Raw genomic sequence first — 16,753 nt, forward strand, 5'->3', positions numbered from 1 at the left:
GTTTTTGGTTTTATATGGTCCTTAAATGTTCAATAACAAATTCTCTGTAAATCTCCAGCGAAAATTAATAAATGTATTCTTGCCAACATGACCAATCCGTTGGAGAAGTATGGTACATAAAGACGCCGACAATGAACATTTATCTGAAGAAAAAAACCCTTACTGGTCTGAAGCGGGCAGTCTATAACAATTACCCATTATGTACAATGCTTTCCCAATTCCCATGCCACGTATAATAACTTGAGTACTACTCACGGTACTCCCACCTCAACCCACCTCATCCATTCCATGTTGATACCGTAATACGGGTCACTAAATAGAAACAATGTTTAGAAATCCATCTTCAGAAATGTTTTATAGTCACGCCAGAAAGAAATGTTCCCAAAATTTATGGTCGGTAAATATAAGGAAGTATTTGCTAAAGATCATATACATTTCTGAATCCCGCCAAAATGAAGGCCGCCAATTTTCAACAGTCTGAGTCAGCCGTCAACAAATATTTTAGGTGAAGGCCCATCGCAGGCCACGATCAATGTTTTTCCTTTAGTTGTGCGTGTAGAATGTTATTATCTGTACCTATATATGTGTGTGTGGGTGCGTGTGTGTTACTTAACTTTTTGTATGAATGGACAAGGAAAGGACTAACAGTTGAAGAGTGGTGACCATGTTAACCCATGCTGTAAATAATAATCGAGATGAAGTAGCTATAACGTCGAATTCATCAACATTAGGCTATTATATGGACCAATGCTATGGACCCTCTCCCAGAAAGTATAGTACTTACTATAGCCAGATAGGTTCATTAAGGATAATGACAGCAATAACTTCCTTCCCGATTCTTGCAGAGCGTGTCATGATTAGTTCTGTCCATCTCTACATTTTCGAAGAACATTTCTATATAATTTATTGGAGAGTATGATGTCCCCACCCCCCCCCCCCCCTCAAGTAAATGTTCAGGTGTATGTTTTCACCCATGTAATACGTACGTAACCCTCTCAACAATAAGTTAACATTGTATAGAGAGAACATGTAAATGACCATGACAAACGCATCATATAGCAATTCCCACACTAGTAGTGGGTCACCTTTTTTTTAGCACCCCGAAGTGTATTGAAGTGGTTTCCAAAATGCAGAGTTCTCGACACAGGGCTTGAGATGAAGGTGGAGGGAACAGATGTGATACATGCAGTGGTTTTGGGCTCATTGCCTACGGCGACACCACACCCCCGTGGACACCATTGCTGCGACAACTAATGTAGGACCGGGCCCCAACCCCGGCCCCGGTGTTCCCTGCCCCAGTTTCAGGAACCCGAAAAGTTTATATCGCGTGATGAAACAACTGTTTCTGGTGTCTTTTGTCGTTACTGTTGTTCTTTTCACTATCTTCAAAACTTAACAGGGTATCACCATCATAGACGCAAAATAGTATATAAATATACTTCCTTTGAATAAAATCTATGCCTACGTGACGGTCACATAAATTTCGAGACACAGGAAAAAGAATAAAAGAACGCTTGTGCCTTACATGTTTACTCTTCATGATATGACCGTATTTCACGCTTTAACAACGTATTTGCTTTGCAAACTTCACGCACAAGTGGAATTGAATGACAAGTCTCTTCTCTGCTAGGCAGAAAAAAATATTTCACGCCTAGTGAACCGAGAGCATTTTCCACAACCCTTGTATCAAATAGACTCTTCCAGTTTTCTTTCGTTAGGACTAAGTTGTGCCAGTACAACGATTCGAATTATCTTGCCAGTAGCGCAAGCAAAAGTTTTCGGTTTTAGGCTTAGTATTCGATCCTTAATGGATAATTGAAAGAAAATTTATACCCAAAAGAGAAATATACAACAAGAAGGAGCTTTGGCGTATCGAGATATAATCATAAGTACTGAAAATCGTAGGATTTTCATCACTTTACACCAGATAGTTTTCAACCAATTTAGTACGCAATGAAGGTGCTGGGAGCAGTGGTTGTTCTCGTGTTGTGTTCACACGGAACTAACGCTTTGGATGTTGGATTCAGTAAGTGAAATTATTTTACTTCTCCTAAACAATTATGTTAAGACTATAATACAGTCGCATCCCTATCAATATCATGAGGAAGTGAAGTGAAGGGAAGATCATTCATGATTCCATTCTTATTTCACACCAGTCGTTGAAGAAGGATGTACTTAAAAATAAAAATTACTTAGTATTAGGCTATCGTTATAGACTTGTTAAAGCGTAAAGAAACTGTTGATGATGAACGTTTGGGCCCTTTGTCCCTACATTGTTATATACTTGGCATATGATAGCCCAAGTTTACCATGTTTGTAGATGTAACCATCAGAAAATTTATCGTTTATAAAAATCATCCAAAACCGCCATTTTGTTTGATAATAAAGACTAGAGCCTACACTTGTTTTCACCATTTGGATATACTGTTAGGTAGCCACACAAAAAAGACAGCTTTCAGTTGGTTTTAATTTTAAAAGGCGGTCACGGATCGGTAGGTTTGAAAGTCTTTCGAGGTCAGAAGGACAAATTTAAATTGAAATAAACAGGGCCATTATCCTGTGTGACTAGACCCCAACGGTATTTCGAGAGGTTTTGTTTGCTGGTCGACTAAACATGATTAACAATAGAGATGCCTTTTATGACGCTTACCTATTGATTTTTTCTTTGAATGGGCGGGGCTTGTGAATTGTCGTTCTGATTCAGTACTGAGCTCCGCCCGGTACAATATTTAATCGGATGACGTAATTTAAGGATGATAGGAACACTTTTTGTACGTGACTAACAGATATATTCTTGCTTAAGTTGTTTTCGGAAAAGGTAAAAAAAAAACTTATTAATTTGCTTTGCTGATATTAAATAAACCAATTTTGAAACACACGATTTGGAAAATGATTGAAATTTCAGAAACTTTTTTACAAAGTCTGTCTTCCCAGAATAAATAGAAAATCCCACCTAGCTTAGACTTAGAGGCTACATGAACCAAACTAATAGAAAAATAACAAAGTATAGTGTAGCACCACTCCGGTGTTTCGTCACTAATTTCGGCATAAAATAACGTAGGATAATTCTTAGCTACAGAGGTTGTCAAATGTACAAGTGTGCTGTGCAACTCCGTAATTAATAAAAGATGTGTTTCCTTTAATTCTGAGATAGTTTCTTTGGCATTTATATTGTAAGTTATGTAAAAGTTATATACCTCAAACTATAGCTATGCAAAATGTAGAACACTGAATAAATCCCTGCATGCTATGCTTGTCAGCCACAGCAAATCCATTACACCATTGATTTAGGTGAACATTGTAAAAAAGATTCCATTATTGTAAGGTGCAAGAATTATAAGCAAAATCGTATTTGCATTTGAAGATGTCAACCCAGAAATGAAATTTAGGTAAAATTATTTTGGCAAAATTTTGACATATATACATGTGTGAAAAAATTATTGATTTCCAGGATACTCTCAATGTAAATTTTAGTTCATGCTGTTAATTTTTAGGATTTCTATGTAATTGTCATAATTATTCTCATAGAACACCTTTGCACTACTGTACAAAGCTGATTATAGTCTTGTTTTACTAAGGACCACATTCCTTCAACTCATCTGACCGAAAAATAAGTCTTTCCTCCTAACCCTCCAGGCAAATAGCTTTAAAAGCTTACTTTTTCTAATAATTTTCAGCCCTGGGTGGAAAGTTTTGGGGGGAATTAACTGAAAAGTTGTTGTTCTGGTTATATATTGTATTCATGAGTGGTCAGTTGTGGTTGAATTGATGCACCCTGAAGGGTAGCTATAATTATGCCATATTTGTTAAAATGAGGCTGGTATTTTCTTCCCTAAGGATGCACAATACCCCCCCCCCCCACCCACCACCAAGGTTAAGCTATTCCCTCATAATATTTCCGTGGAAACTATACATTTACAGTGTTACCATGGCTACTGAATTCCTTTCTGACTTTTAACTCTAGCTTTGGGAGTCCTTCTGACTTTAATTCTAGCCTTGGGAAATCCATGCAGTAAAGTCAATGCATGTGTCTTTGGGATTTAACCAGTTGTTCATGTATTTTTCGGAATTTCAGTAGATACAGCCTGTACACAAATGTTGTGTTGCAGACTGCATAGGATATATCATACATATATGATGTAGATGAATTGCTATGAAAAGGTTCATGCAGTCACCTGCTGTGGGGAATATTTGTGGAACAGTGTACATGTACTGGGTGTTATGAACTTACCACATGCTGTGGGAATATTTGTGGCTCAAGGGGTTGCTGGTGTTAGGAAAATATAAGCCATAAATACAAACCAGAAATGTGAAAATAATGTTCAAATGAAAAAAAAAGGTTTGAGTCTTGTCAGAAGTCACACAGGACTTCAATTTTCTCTTGTTCAGAATTTATTGGTTGGGTTGTGGTGGGTTGAAGTTTTAAAAAAGAAGGTTTAACAATTTATGAATTGTTTGAAGTTATAGTATATATCAGTTTTGTCACCCTTTTTTTGTGGAAACATTTCCATTTTGATAACCTGTGGATGAGTAAATTTTGATGATAAAAATGGAATACAAAAAGGTCACATTATAAATGTAGTAATAAATAAATGCAAAAGAACTTTGGAGATCTCACATTGGCTATCGTAACAGAAGAAAAGAAGGCATGCACACTGTGAAGCTCTGTGCAGTACCTAAAAATTAAAGAATATATCTTAGATCTAAGAGATGGTGGAGAAATATTCTTCTTTACTATGTTTAAACTCATCCATACTATAATATTATAGTCTAACTATTAGTAATATATTCCCACAGAGATCCTGTTGAGATGCATAAATTGTACAGTCAGTTTGGAGTGCGGGAAGGGAGATGGTTGGATGGGGGAGGGGGGGGCGTGTGGGGAAGGTTATGTGTTTCTTCCATTGATTGAAATTTAATCACTTCTCACATACTCCAAGAGCAATTCTAGAATTTTGTATTCATGGTTTGCTTTGAATCCAGTAAGCTCCTGTAAAAGGATCAATCTGTCAGCAGATTTGATATTGAATGCACTCAGGTACTATCATGGATTAACCCTGTATACAGCTGGATACAGGTACAGTAAACTGCACAGTTTGGGTTAAGTCAAGGTCAGCATGAGCTTTGAAAAAATGTTCAAGAAATATGTCAGTATTGTGGAGTGTTGTCAATATTTTCAGTTTAAACTGTACTTCATTCTGCTTTATTGTCAAGCTTTAATGTCTTTGGTTTGTTTTTTTCCATAAGGTTTTTGTTTTTAAAAATTAAAGGCATCGAAGACTCGCCCCAAACAGCGTGCCACCAGCTTTAAAAAGTTAACTTTCCGTTGCAACTTGCAAGTGAAGTTTTTCTCTTGTGTCGCTACAAAATGCAGACAGTTAAGGAAACGTGATACCTTGTTAACTTTAGCTGGACCTGAGATGTACATCGCTGTATCGTTTGTACACAGTACTGTAGGTATTGACCGCAGCTGTATGTACTGACTATACACTAGTGTCTAATTATTGACCGTAGCAAGCTGTGCGTGTATTTTCTGGGATTGATGGTGGTTTCTAATGTCACTTCTGTTATTCCTCATTCTAAACTAGGTCAGATAGTCAATCGGCATTAATAACGTTTCTTTTCGCGCAAGTCTTCACACCCTTTATTTATTTATTTTTTTTTTTTAATATATATTTTTTTTTATATTCTGAAATTATTGATTTGCCTGTATAGTCAACAGCTGGAATAAGCCATCAACTGGTCAGTGTCATGTCTTGAGCCAGCTGGTTGTAAGAATTCACTTGAACTCCTTAGTTGTGTGTGTTTCAGGCTGATCTTTATTGAATGTAACATATTGAGTGCATATATATATTACATACAGTACATGAGGGTAATGTGACAAATGTAGCTGTGCGTAGTTATTCCATAATCTCCTCCTATTTGCAAAATTCTGTTCAAATTAGAACCAAAATTTGTTACATGCAGTTTTGTGTACATTTGTCACTATGTCATTCTCATATTACAAAATTTCCATACTGTAGCTCAAAAATATGCTGCAAATACTACTGACTAAATCGTGTTCATTTCTTTTTCCTTCGCAGGTGTATTGAGTGGGAACCTGTCGACCAACACAAGGGACGCATCCATTCAGGCTATCGCACAAGCCGGTGCACAGTACATCAATACAAATCAGACATTCCTCACAAAACTTTATCAGCTGATCCACGTACCCCCGGATAGCAGCATCAGTGGAGCTGCAGATACAGTTTACAAAGGCTTGCTAGACAGTAAGTTCAAATTAACAACACAAAACTGCTGGCCAAAATATTCTCCTAGTTCTCTGGGAGCTCAACGTGGCATGCCGTCATCATCAAATCAATTTAAAAAAAGATTAATTAATTAGTTTTGTCGTACATGTATGTAGAAATCAAGGTATTAGTTGAATGAATGAAATGAAATAACTAAGTGATTTCATCCAGTTACAGTTAGGGAACATCTTAAACCAAATTGTAACTTTTTACAAAGTGTCATGTTGATTTTATCAACTACAGTAAGGAAGCGCTGCATTGATAAGTAAACTGACAATATCGTACACAAAGTGTAGAATATTTACCAGGCTTTTTTTCCCTAGTAATGCTCTTAATAATAGATAAAAGATATGTGGGGTGGGAAGGGGGGGGCGGGTAATGGGATAATTAGATAAATGCGGGAGTGGGATTTGGTTGTGTTGAGATCAGCCAAGGATTTTAAAACATGCTCCCCTTTTTTCTTTCTTGTTTTACACAATGTAAAGAGTCATTGATAAATCAATTCCCTTCATTCTTTTCTTCAGTCTGTAGCCACGTTGCCCAAGCGCAGATTTCAGCGGTCATCGTCACTCGAGACAAATGTCCAGAGAGCGACGACATCGCTGGGGTGGCTTCTCATGCCACGAATCCGATCCTTGCAGTAGACTTGGAGTCGTACGGATCTGGTTCGAGGGCTTTCAAAATGTATCCTTCCGCTGACGATTTGAACAACTTTTTCATCGAAGTTCTTTCGTACTTCAACTGGAGGAATTTTATGCTTCTGTATGATGATCCGACTGGTTAGTTTCTTCCTTACTTCATTCATCCTTTAAGTTTGTTAACCCTGTCATGAATGTTCTGTTTTGTTGTCTTGATATAGTTGTCTTGATATGATATGAAGGGAATATAATTATGTCAGTTCGTTTCTGACAGACTCTACAGAAGTAACTAAGATATGGGCTCTGTTTTTTGCAGAGTTGGATCGCATCCTAAATCTGGCTGAGTAAATTTTATCACTTACCTATCTCCTCACAACTACTGCATTTTCATTCAAGCGTGTCTGGAATACACTTATTTCGCTGTACTCACATGCTTGTCGACCTCTCTTCCCCCCCCCCTCCCCCTCTTTAACAGCATACAGTAATCTCCAGGGCATGATCAACTACGCTAGCAACCAGGAGTGGAATATAACATCTATCCGCCTCACAGACGATCTCAACGATCATTTTCAGAACATCACCGATCTGGACACTAGTAACATCTTCATCTTCTTCTCTTCTGAGAAGAAGCTACAGGTCACTCTCGAACAGGTGAGTAGAGAGGAAGAGGAGGAAGTGGTAGCACTAATTTGCAATGAACGTAGTCAATGTTGTTACCGTAACTCCCAGACATGTGCACGGTGTGGAGTTTGTCTGGGCTGCTCGCCATAAATTGCACAGTCAATAAGTATTACTGTACTACGTACTTAGGGTTTTTAAGTTTAAAATTGATTTCCAAATGGATAGCAGAAAGAATGTAGAAATCTCTACAACTTTAATATATGAACTTGTGTGCAATGCATCCTTGCCCAGGGTTACGGCACATGGTGGTGCATGTTGTGTAATGGCCACAATGATAACTACACATTCACGTAACTGACCGGCATGGATGTCTTTCGTGAGACCGTCTATGACATTTGATTTGATTTGATTTTGTCGTCAAGTTTTGATGATCTCATTTCTGCAGTGTCATATGTATTTTAAATTTCAGTTTTAATTACAATGCATATAATGGCATATTCATGGTTTAAACCTAGTAAAATGGCCCAAAATTTAGACTGCGGCTCATCTGACCTCTTAAATGGTCCTATCGAAGCCGACATCTTATAAAACTCCGGCCATAAGTGACGTAAAATGTTTGTCTCCATACTAGTTATTTCAATATGAATTGCCAGTACGGTAATAACAGTTCATTTGTTCAATTGTCACATGTATAATATTTTACTTCTCAGGACAGACTGAAACATATGTATTTTTATTTTCAATCCTGCATCCCGCACTTTTCCTCCTTCTTTGTTTTCCTGTCATAGGCTAGACAATTGGAGCTCCTGGGGCCGAATTTTACCTGGATCGTAGGAAACTTGGTGAGTTTGCCAGTTAGCTTAATGGTAGGAAACATCAGTCAGATTGCCAAATGAACTATGAATAAACTCTAATGTGGCCAACTAGTTTTCTGGTTACCTGTATATATATAATCTCTGTGTGGGAGAGTCATGGTTATTCAAATACGAAAATAACCAATGACAGCTGAATCCCAGACATAAATTGAATATTCAAAATATGAACTTTAGCCCCCAACAGTTTTCTCCCGGAGGTGCAGCTGCACTTCCTGATTTTCGCCAGACAGGTGCATAGGTTTGAAATCAGATTATTGTATACCTCGGTGAAAGAGACTGCTTGCTCCCAATGTGACAGTAAAATGCATATTGAAGTTTTGAAAATGAGTGGCCATTATCTTGAGTTTACTAGCATATTTGGATGGCAAAAACTGCAGATAACCTGCAGATGAAGATATTGAAGTGTTTTTTGTTGCAATTTACACGATTGACCAAGTATACAGGGGTCAGTGCACACGTCGTACATGTGTTATCCTGATAGCCCTAATCCACAGTGTGTGGTTACTTGGCAGCGACAGTCTATGAGGTTTTAATGGGTTGTTATATGCCATGTGATTATCAGTTTCATTTCTTTATATGAATCTCATTACAATGTTTTCCACATTTTGTCTTCTCCAGAATGCTATCCAACTAAATGACCCTAATGTTCTCAGTGATCTTGAAACCAGCAACGCTTACATCACCCACTTCAAGATGAACTACACCCGTGAGATGCAGCATTACCTGCCACTGAGTGGTGATTATCAGGTAAACAACGATGCCAGAGAATTATTTCTGACATAAACTGACATCAACAAGCAAAAAAAACATTCCCCCCCCCCCACATTGTTTTCCCCTTTTTCTGTGACCAATTCAGTTGCCACAATTTTATTATTCATATCTCCATGGTTTCCTCGAGTGTCAATTTCGGGGTTAAATGCTGCCTGTGTTGGTTAAAGATATATTTCTTCATCTGAGAAAAACTTTCCGACCAAGGCTGTTACCTTTTAACATCCGCTTCTTCTTCAGCTGATCGTTAAACATGTTTTGGACAGATTCCAAATCCAGTGGGATATGGTTCATATCTTGCATGCACTTTGTTTTTTCTATCAACCATGTTTGTCTGAACTGTTTGTAGATGAGTTACAAATTTTGAAAGCAGCTGTTTGGCTTTTGCTTGCCTGCTGAGTATAGCTCAGTATAAGATACCAAATCAACAAATTATGATACTCGACCTCCATGATATTTCTCACAAAATTAAAGGATTGTTTCAGGTGTTTGACATGTCTATTTTGTATGAAAGAGCACAAAAAGACAAAAAGAACAGTGAAGAAACTACAATGATAGCATGCTCTGTTAAGGAGATATGACACTTTGAAGATATCAAAATTTCTTTGAAAACGACTGGTGTAGAAAGACTTACTGTGAGGGTGTGACGTCACATCCTCACTTCCTTAACATTTGTGAATATATTTCTTTAAAAATTATTTACATTTTTTAACACATTTGAAAATAATATAATAAAAAATTCTTCAGATGTTTAATCTCAAATACTTCCTTTGGCAAATATGAGATCTCCTGACATATCTTTTGGTTGAAAGTCATGAAATCTCACCAAATATTTAGAGAAAAAAACAGACTTTTCAGGAATGTGAAGATGTGACATCACAGCTAGTCAAATTCCAGCAGTTTCTACACACTCTGATAAAACTTTACACTTGAATATCTCTTTAACCGAAAAAGACATTTGAACAGTTTTTTTCACCATCGTGTTTCTTTTATTGTCCTCTTTCATATAGCATAAACATGTATGACAACTGAACCAATCCTTTAAGGTTTGAAACTTTTTAAGGGACTTTACACCAGTTTTGGTTAAAATATGACTGAAAGCGTCGCCCGTGCAGACAATTTAGAGAGTAATATTACACATGTCCAATAAGATAATATCAAAAATTTTACAAAATTTGAAGCTGCTGTAGTAGCAGACATATCTCATTTTAAATAGAAGTAGATGCATTTTTTTCTACGACTGTTACTACACAACTGAATGTCACTCGAAAGTTGAAAAAAGTCAAGTTTTGAAGTTTGAAGATCAGCAATTGTTATCCAAAATTTGTTGATATATATAGAGAGAGAGAAAGAGAGTGTGTGTTTGGGTGTCAACCGCTAGACAGAGTTAGTAAGTTAGTAATTGTTCTTCTTTTTCTTTTCTCATTGCTTTTAGACGTGGGACCTTCAATCAAAGTTGGCCTTTGATGCTGTTGTCGCTTTCAGTCATGGATTAAGGACTTATCGTCTTGAAAGAGAAAGAGATCAGCAATCGGGGACCGCCCTGCCTGGGGACACTCCCATGCCGTCTTGTCCCAACTCTGGGACCGACCCCACAGAGAATCCACTGTCTGACCATTTGAAACTTGTGAGTAGTCAGGAATACTTAATTTACATTAACTTAAAAAAAAAAAGAAGATGACATATGTTAATGTAATGTTGATGTTAAAAAATCACACAAGGAGTATTGTTCTCACCATTATATGTCTCTTGCAGCTTAAATAATTTTTTTTTTTATTCTTTTCTTTTAAATTTTGCAGGTTGGCTTCGAAGGAGTTACTGGAAATGTCGCCTTTGATGATATGGGTAATCGTGTCAATTACACCATATCCATATACTCTGGACAGGGTGAAACGCTTGAACAGCTGGTGAGGAAACAATTCAATTAAAATTTAAAATTCAACTTCAAAAAGAAAATGTTAACTAGAAATGTGTAGCACACACAGTTAGAGTCAAAGACTATCCAATATTCTTATTTTTTAAAATTTTTTTATATATTTTTTATAAAGGTTATCAATGGTTGACGTTCATTTCATGAATTTGATGAAAACTGTTACCGGTAATCATACTGCCCTTCCTATTGTCCTTTAAAATCCCACCACTACACCACCAGTCATTAAGTTTTATCACATACTGGACAGTAGAGTGTGTTTAATCTCAAAAAGAGTTGGCCTCTCCCACCTTTGTGTTTTGAAAACATTATGTGAGTGAAAGCGTAGTGGGTGGAGGAATTGGTGTGGGTGGGTGGGGGATGGGAGGGGAATTTTTTACCTCCCCCTTGGTTTATAACGATTTGTGCAAATTACAGTAACACTTGTGAGGGATATAGTAGTTTGTAAGGACATTTTCATGATGTAGCGGTATACATGTGAAATTTTTTAATACACACACTTTACTCTTCTGTCACTGCTGAATCACAGAGAGGCGAGTGGACGCAAAACATTTCTTTCTGGGAGCAGAAATGGAACACTCGCTGGAAGAGTCCCGGCCGTCTCAACGTCTCTGCCTACGACTCTGGACAAGAGAGAAAGATAAGGATTGTGTCTATTGAGGTGAGTTATTTATGTACTTACACAAGAAAGTCTCTGTCATATAGTGAAATGGGAATTAGGAATATCGTCTATACTCAGGTGGGTTCGGAATGGTAGAATAAGAAAACTCTTTGTCACATAACAATGGAACAGAAGATAAGAACAGTGTCTATTGAAGTGGGTCGAATTGTAGCTACTCAAAACAAGCAGCTCTCGTTACGTGAAATGAAGATTCGTATTTCATCATCTTGTTTGTCGTGTCTGTTTGTAGGTGGAACCTTTCTTGAAGAAGAAGTCTGAGAGTTTCAATGGCAACGCAAGGTTTGACGGATTCATTATGGAACTCCTGGGGAAAGTCAAGACCCACATCAGGGGAATCGACTTCGACTACGAAGTGGAGCTGGTACCAGACGGTGCCTACGGCAGGAAGGAAAGATACAGCAAAATCTGGAACGGCATGGTCGGAGAAGTCGTGAGAAGGGTAAGTCCATAAATATTATGATGTGTAAATGCAAAAACAACCTTACTTGCCATTGCAACAGAACTATTGCCCATAATATTTATAAAGAACTTGTGTTCAAACCAGGAGAAGAAAGTCTGGTGGTCACACTTACTCAGCGTAACATTACAAGTTCTACCCGGTTAGCCCTCGCTTGGTTTATTCCCGGAAAAAAACGGTCCATTTTCCTTGAATCACGTGATAGCAAACATAAGGAAGATAGCTTTGGTTACCTCGTAGATCATGCGATACCCGTAAGATCGCTGTCTTTTCCGGGTATGTACCGAGCGAGTGCTATCCAGGTTTGAACTCGCAGTGAACATTTGGACCCTTTTCACAACCGCGTCACCAAGGTCAGCAGTGTGAATTTGAACACCTACTAGATAATTTAGATCATCAGGCTGCGTTGGTTATTGTCGAAACCATACCATTCCTCCTCCTCCTCCTCCTCCTCCTCCTCCTCCTCCTAATCAGACCTTTTATTTCATCTTTTTCAGAAAGCAGACATCGCCGCAGGGCCTCTGACGGTCACAGCCGAGCGAGAGCAAGCTGTGGATTTCTCCTATCCATTCATGAGCAGCGGAATCAAGGTCCTGGTCAAGAATCCGTACACCGTCCACCACTATCCCTTCCGTATCATGTACCCCTTCGGCATCGACGTCTGGTTCGTCAACCTCTTCGTTTTCTTCTGCGTCGCAGGTCTCTTGGTGCTGTACAACAAGTTGGATCCGTTCGAGTGGGGTCAGCTGGCTAGCAGGCAGGAGACCTTTGAAGAGAACGCCGACAACTTCAACTTTAGCAACTCTCTGTGGTTCTGCGCCACCACCCTCTTCTTGCAGAGCTACGACAACTCTCCGAAGTCCAACGCGGGACGGTGCCTGGTCGGCTTCTGGTGGCTCTTCGTCATTGTGATGGTCTTCCTGTACCTCTTCAACCTGACTTTCTTTGTCACCACAAACAAACGGTTGGTCTACGTGAAGGACGCCGAGGACTTGCTCTCGCAGACCGACGTGGACTTTGGCACCATCGACCACGGCTCCACGTACCACTTCTTCTGGAACTCGCCCGTCCCGGAATACCAACGGGTCCACCAGCGTATGATCACGACCACTCCAAACGTCTACGTGCAGAACATCACCGAGGCTATACAGAGGGTCCGAGATAACAACGGTCGCTACGCGTTCATTGGTGAAGCCGGGGAGATCCAGTTCCTGGCTAGCAAGAAACCGTGCGACCTCTTGGTGACCGGAGGCTTCATATCCCGTACCAGCTACGCACTGGCTGTACAGAAGGACTCGCCGTTGCGAGAGCAGCTCTCCCACGCCATCGAGACCATGAGGGACACAGGCGTCTTGGAGGACTTGGAGAAGGACTGGTGGGATAGAAAACTCCAGGACGAGAGATGCGCCAACTTGACCGTCTGGGAGAAGCAAGGCATCTTTTCGTTCACCATCGTAGATCTTCAGGGTATATACTACCTCCTCCTGCTGGGTGTGGGATGCGCTCTTCTCGTCTTCGTTATTGAATTTATTTGGTTCAGCGTCGCAGGCGGTGGTGGTGGCAAGTCCTCATCAGGCCGACAAGGCAGAGGGGGAGGTGGTGGAGGAGGTGGCGCTGATGCAGGTGGTCCCGGGCCAGCTGCAGCCGGGGGCGATAGAGCGGAACAGAACATGTGGTTGTAGTTTTAAGGGGTGTACTGACATCCATGACCCCTTTGACAATATCTTGTCATTGAAGAGTGGGGAGGGGGTGAGGCGGGCATGGTTAGTTTCTCAAGGGTGGATGATGATCGTTTCACCGAGTAGAATGTAATCTGCTGCCTTGACAAGACAGAAAGCCTTTCAACCTCTTAGATAATAATCATAGTGATTCTGGCCTCAAGCGAAATGTATTCATTGAGAAATATTTAGCCAAACAAGTTAAAATTCCTATACATAAAATTTTGTTGATTTCTGTGATGGTTTTTTTTTTACATATGATTTTTTTATTTCTCTACTTACTCTCATGGACAGTAAAATTTCATCTTTTGTTTAAAAAAAAAAAGGAAAAAGGGATCTTGTGTTACTCTCATAGTCTGTTAGTTATGTGTGACACTTGTCGAACGCAGGTACCGACAGCAGCTGTAAAGACATTTTTGAACCCTTTCACAAGTGGGGAAAAAGAACAAGAGAATCGAATTGCAATGACTCATCTCACACAGAGTTGTGACGAAAATCATTTTGCGGCCAACTTGAGGCTAGCGACAGGCAAGACATTCACTTCTTTTGTTGTCATTAAATAGATGAGAATATGATTTAGTTTTGAGAGATGAACAAACAAAAATAAGAGGCTTTTAATTTATGTGTAGTAGTGCCTTTGTCCCAGTACTTTCAATATTACACACGTTCATGTAGTTCCACACCATATGTTTTGTATAGTTTCCTTTTCACGTTGCTGGAGCACGGTAAAACTTTACATTTGTGACGGGATATGTAGCTGTTTGCACGGACGACCGCATGTTTCCGTACTATACTTTTAAAAGATCTCATTTTTGTAAAAAAAAAAAAAATCATCTTTATATCAAGTGTGTTGGTTTTGTCTATTTTTTTTTTTTTTTTTACTTTTCTGTTGTTTTTTTTAATAAGAGATTGTCAGTCAATTTTTTGGGTGTATATAATCAGAAAATAATTTGCAATAGATTGTAAGTTTTACAGAAATGTAGAAATGAATTTGGATTTCTTAGTCACTGGACTATCCGGCAATTCCAATATTTCCCATTTCACCTAACATTTTTGCTACCCTAACTCTTACCATATCTCCCCTTCCTCTTCCAACGCTCGAACATTCACACAAGAGTTGAAGCAGGAATCAAGGTTAGCCCGACTCAGCTTCACTAATCACGTTAATAAGTAAACATACAGCATACACAATACTACATTAACACAACAGGAGTACCACAGCAATGCTATAATAGCACTACAGTAATATTACAGTAGCACTACGGTAATATTACAGTAGCACTACGGTAATATTACAATAGCACTACAGTAATGCTACAGTAGCATTACCGTAATGTTGCAGTAGCACTACGGTAATATTGCAGTAGCACTACAGTAATGCCACAGTAGCACTACGGTAATATTACAGTAGCACTACGGTAATATTACAGTAGCACTACGATAATATTACAGTAGCACTACAGTAATGCCACAGTAGCACTGCGGTAATATTACAGTAGCACTACGGTAATATTACAGTAGCACTACAGGAATGTTGCAGTAGCACTACAGTAATGTTACAGTAGCACAAAAGTAATGCCACAGTAGCACTACAGTAATGTCACAGTAGCACTACAGTAATGCTGTTGCTAACGTTATTTGACCTATTGTTAGGGCAACTTCCTGCGTCTTTTGTTTTGAAGTTTTACTACAAACAACAAATTGACTCGTCTTATTGTCACCTTGATGAAGATAAACTCAATGTTTTACCGGCGTAAATAAATGAATTAATTATGAAATCCCCTGCGGTACATTGTATGTGATTGTCCGTTAGAAGTAGATTTAGTAAGTGTATATTGCTTTTACAGATTGTTTTGGACGTATGGACTTCAAAAAGATAATTACTATTTTTGGTTAGTAGAAATGATTTCAATACATCTTACTAAGTTAAAAACTTTATTTGTGTCATTTATGGAGTTCAATCTACATCCAGGAAGCGAAACGGTGTGGTAAGTATGGGGGCCTTCTAAAGCATCCTTACGATGCACCCTATGATTCGATCTTAATGCCACAGTTGGGGGTGGGGGGGGGGGTTTATAAGGGTGGAGGCTTCGAAAGAGGAAACATTTGGATTGAGACTGTCAGAGTAGGATCGTAACCAACACTGAAGTAGTATCATGGTAAACAGAATGACAAAGATTTATCAACAAAGGAGGTAGGGTGGGGCTAAGGCCTGATCGGTAACTAATGAAGCAAAGAAGAACAATTCTTCATTACGGAAAGCAAAAGGAACCTGCCGATATGTGATGTCGTGTGTTCTAGTTGTACGGCACATTGGCTTGCAAATACGGGAACAATTAACGTTAGTGAGTGCAAGCCTCCAACATATGTGTGTTTTTGCATAGGTCGAAGTTTATTTGAGGTCAACAGAGGTAAACACGATAGGCCTAACTCCAGAACTGACAAAAGCCTGAACTTAAAGGGTGTGAAGACTGGCGCAAAAAGAAACGTCCCATGCCGGTAATCTGACCTAGTTTCGAATGAGGTGTAACAGAAGTGTTAGACACCACCATCGATCCCAGAAAATACACACACACTGCTTGCTTCCATCGGTAATTATATACTAGTGTACAGTCAATGCATACAGCTACGTTCAATACCCACAACACAGTGTACATAGCAGCGATGGACATCTCAGGTCTATATAATAGATAACAAGTTATCACGTTTCATTACTGTCTGCATTTTGTAGCGACAAAATGAAAACTTCACTTGCAAGCAACGGAAAGTTAACT

At 39.0% G+C, this 16,753-nt stretch overlaps 1 protein-coding gene across 1 annotated transcript; it reads left to right on the forward strand.

Moving 5' to 3' along the window:
* Positions 1–1,699: 1,699 nt before the first annotated feature.
* Positions 1,700–15,912, forward strand: LOC139978781 (glutamate receptor 1-like). The gene is made up of 11 exons (XM_071989275.1): positions 1,700–2,026; positions 6,084–6,269; positions 6,815–7,069; positions 7,404–7,579; positions 8,338–8,391; positions 9,043–9,171; positions 10,628–10,819; positions 10,992–11,099; positions 11,652–11,783; positions 12,034–12,243; positions 12,759–15,912. The coding sequence occupies exons 1-11, from the start codon at positions 1,954–1,956 to the stop codon at positions 13,941–13,943; spliced, it is 2,700 nt and encodes an 899-aa protein (XP_071845376.1). The 5' UTR covers positions 1,700–1,953; the 3' UTR covers positions 13,944–15,912.
* Positions 15,913–16,753: the final 841 nt, after the last annotated feature.

This window comes from Apostichopus japonicus, chromosome 13, assembly GCF_037975245.1.
Source record: "Apostichopus japonicus isolate 1M-3 chromosome 13, ASM3797524v1, whole genome shotgun sequence".
In the NCBI taxonomy this organism is placed as follows: domain Eukaryota; kingdom Metazoa; phylum Echinodermata; class Holothuroidea; order Aspidochirotida; family Stichopodidae; genus Apostichopus; species Apostichopus japonicus.

Excerpts from the sequence above, each read along its gene's own strand:
- LOC139978781 (XM_071989275.1), top strand. The coding sequence starts at position 1,954 with ATGAAGGTGCTGGGAGCAGTGGTTGTTCTCGTGTTGTGTTCACACGGA. Across the intron at positions 9,172-10,627 it reads CACTGAGTGGTGATTATCAG|ACGTGGGACCTTCAATCAAA; the intron begins GTAAACAACGAT and ends CATTGCTTTTAG. Across the intron at positions 11,784-12,033 it reads TAAGGATTGTGTCTATTGAG|GTGGAACCTTTCTTGAAGAA; the intron begins GTGAGTTATTTA and ends GTCTGTTTGTAG.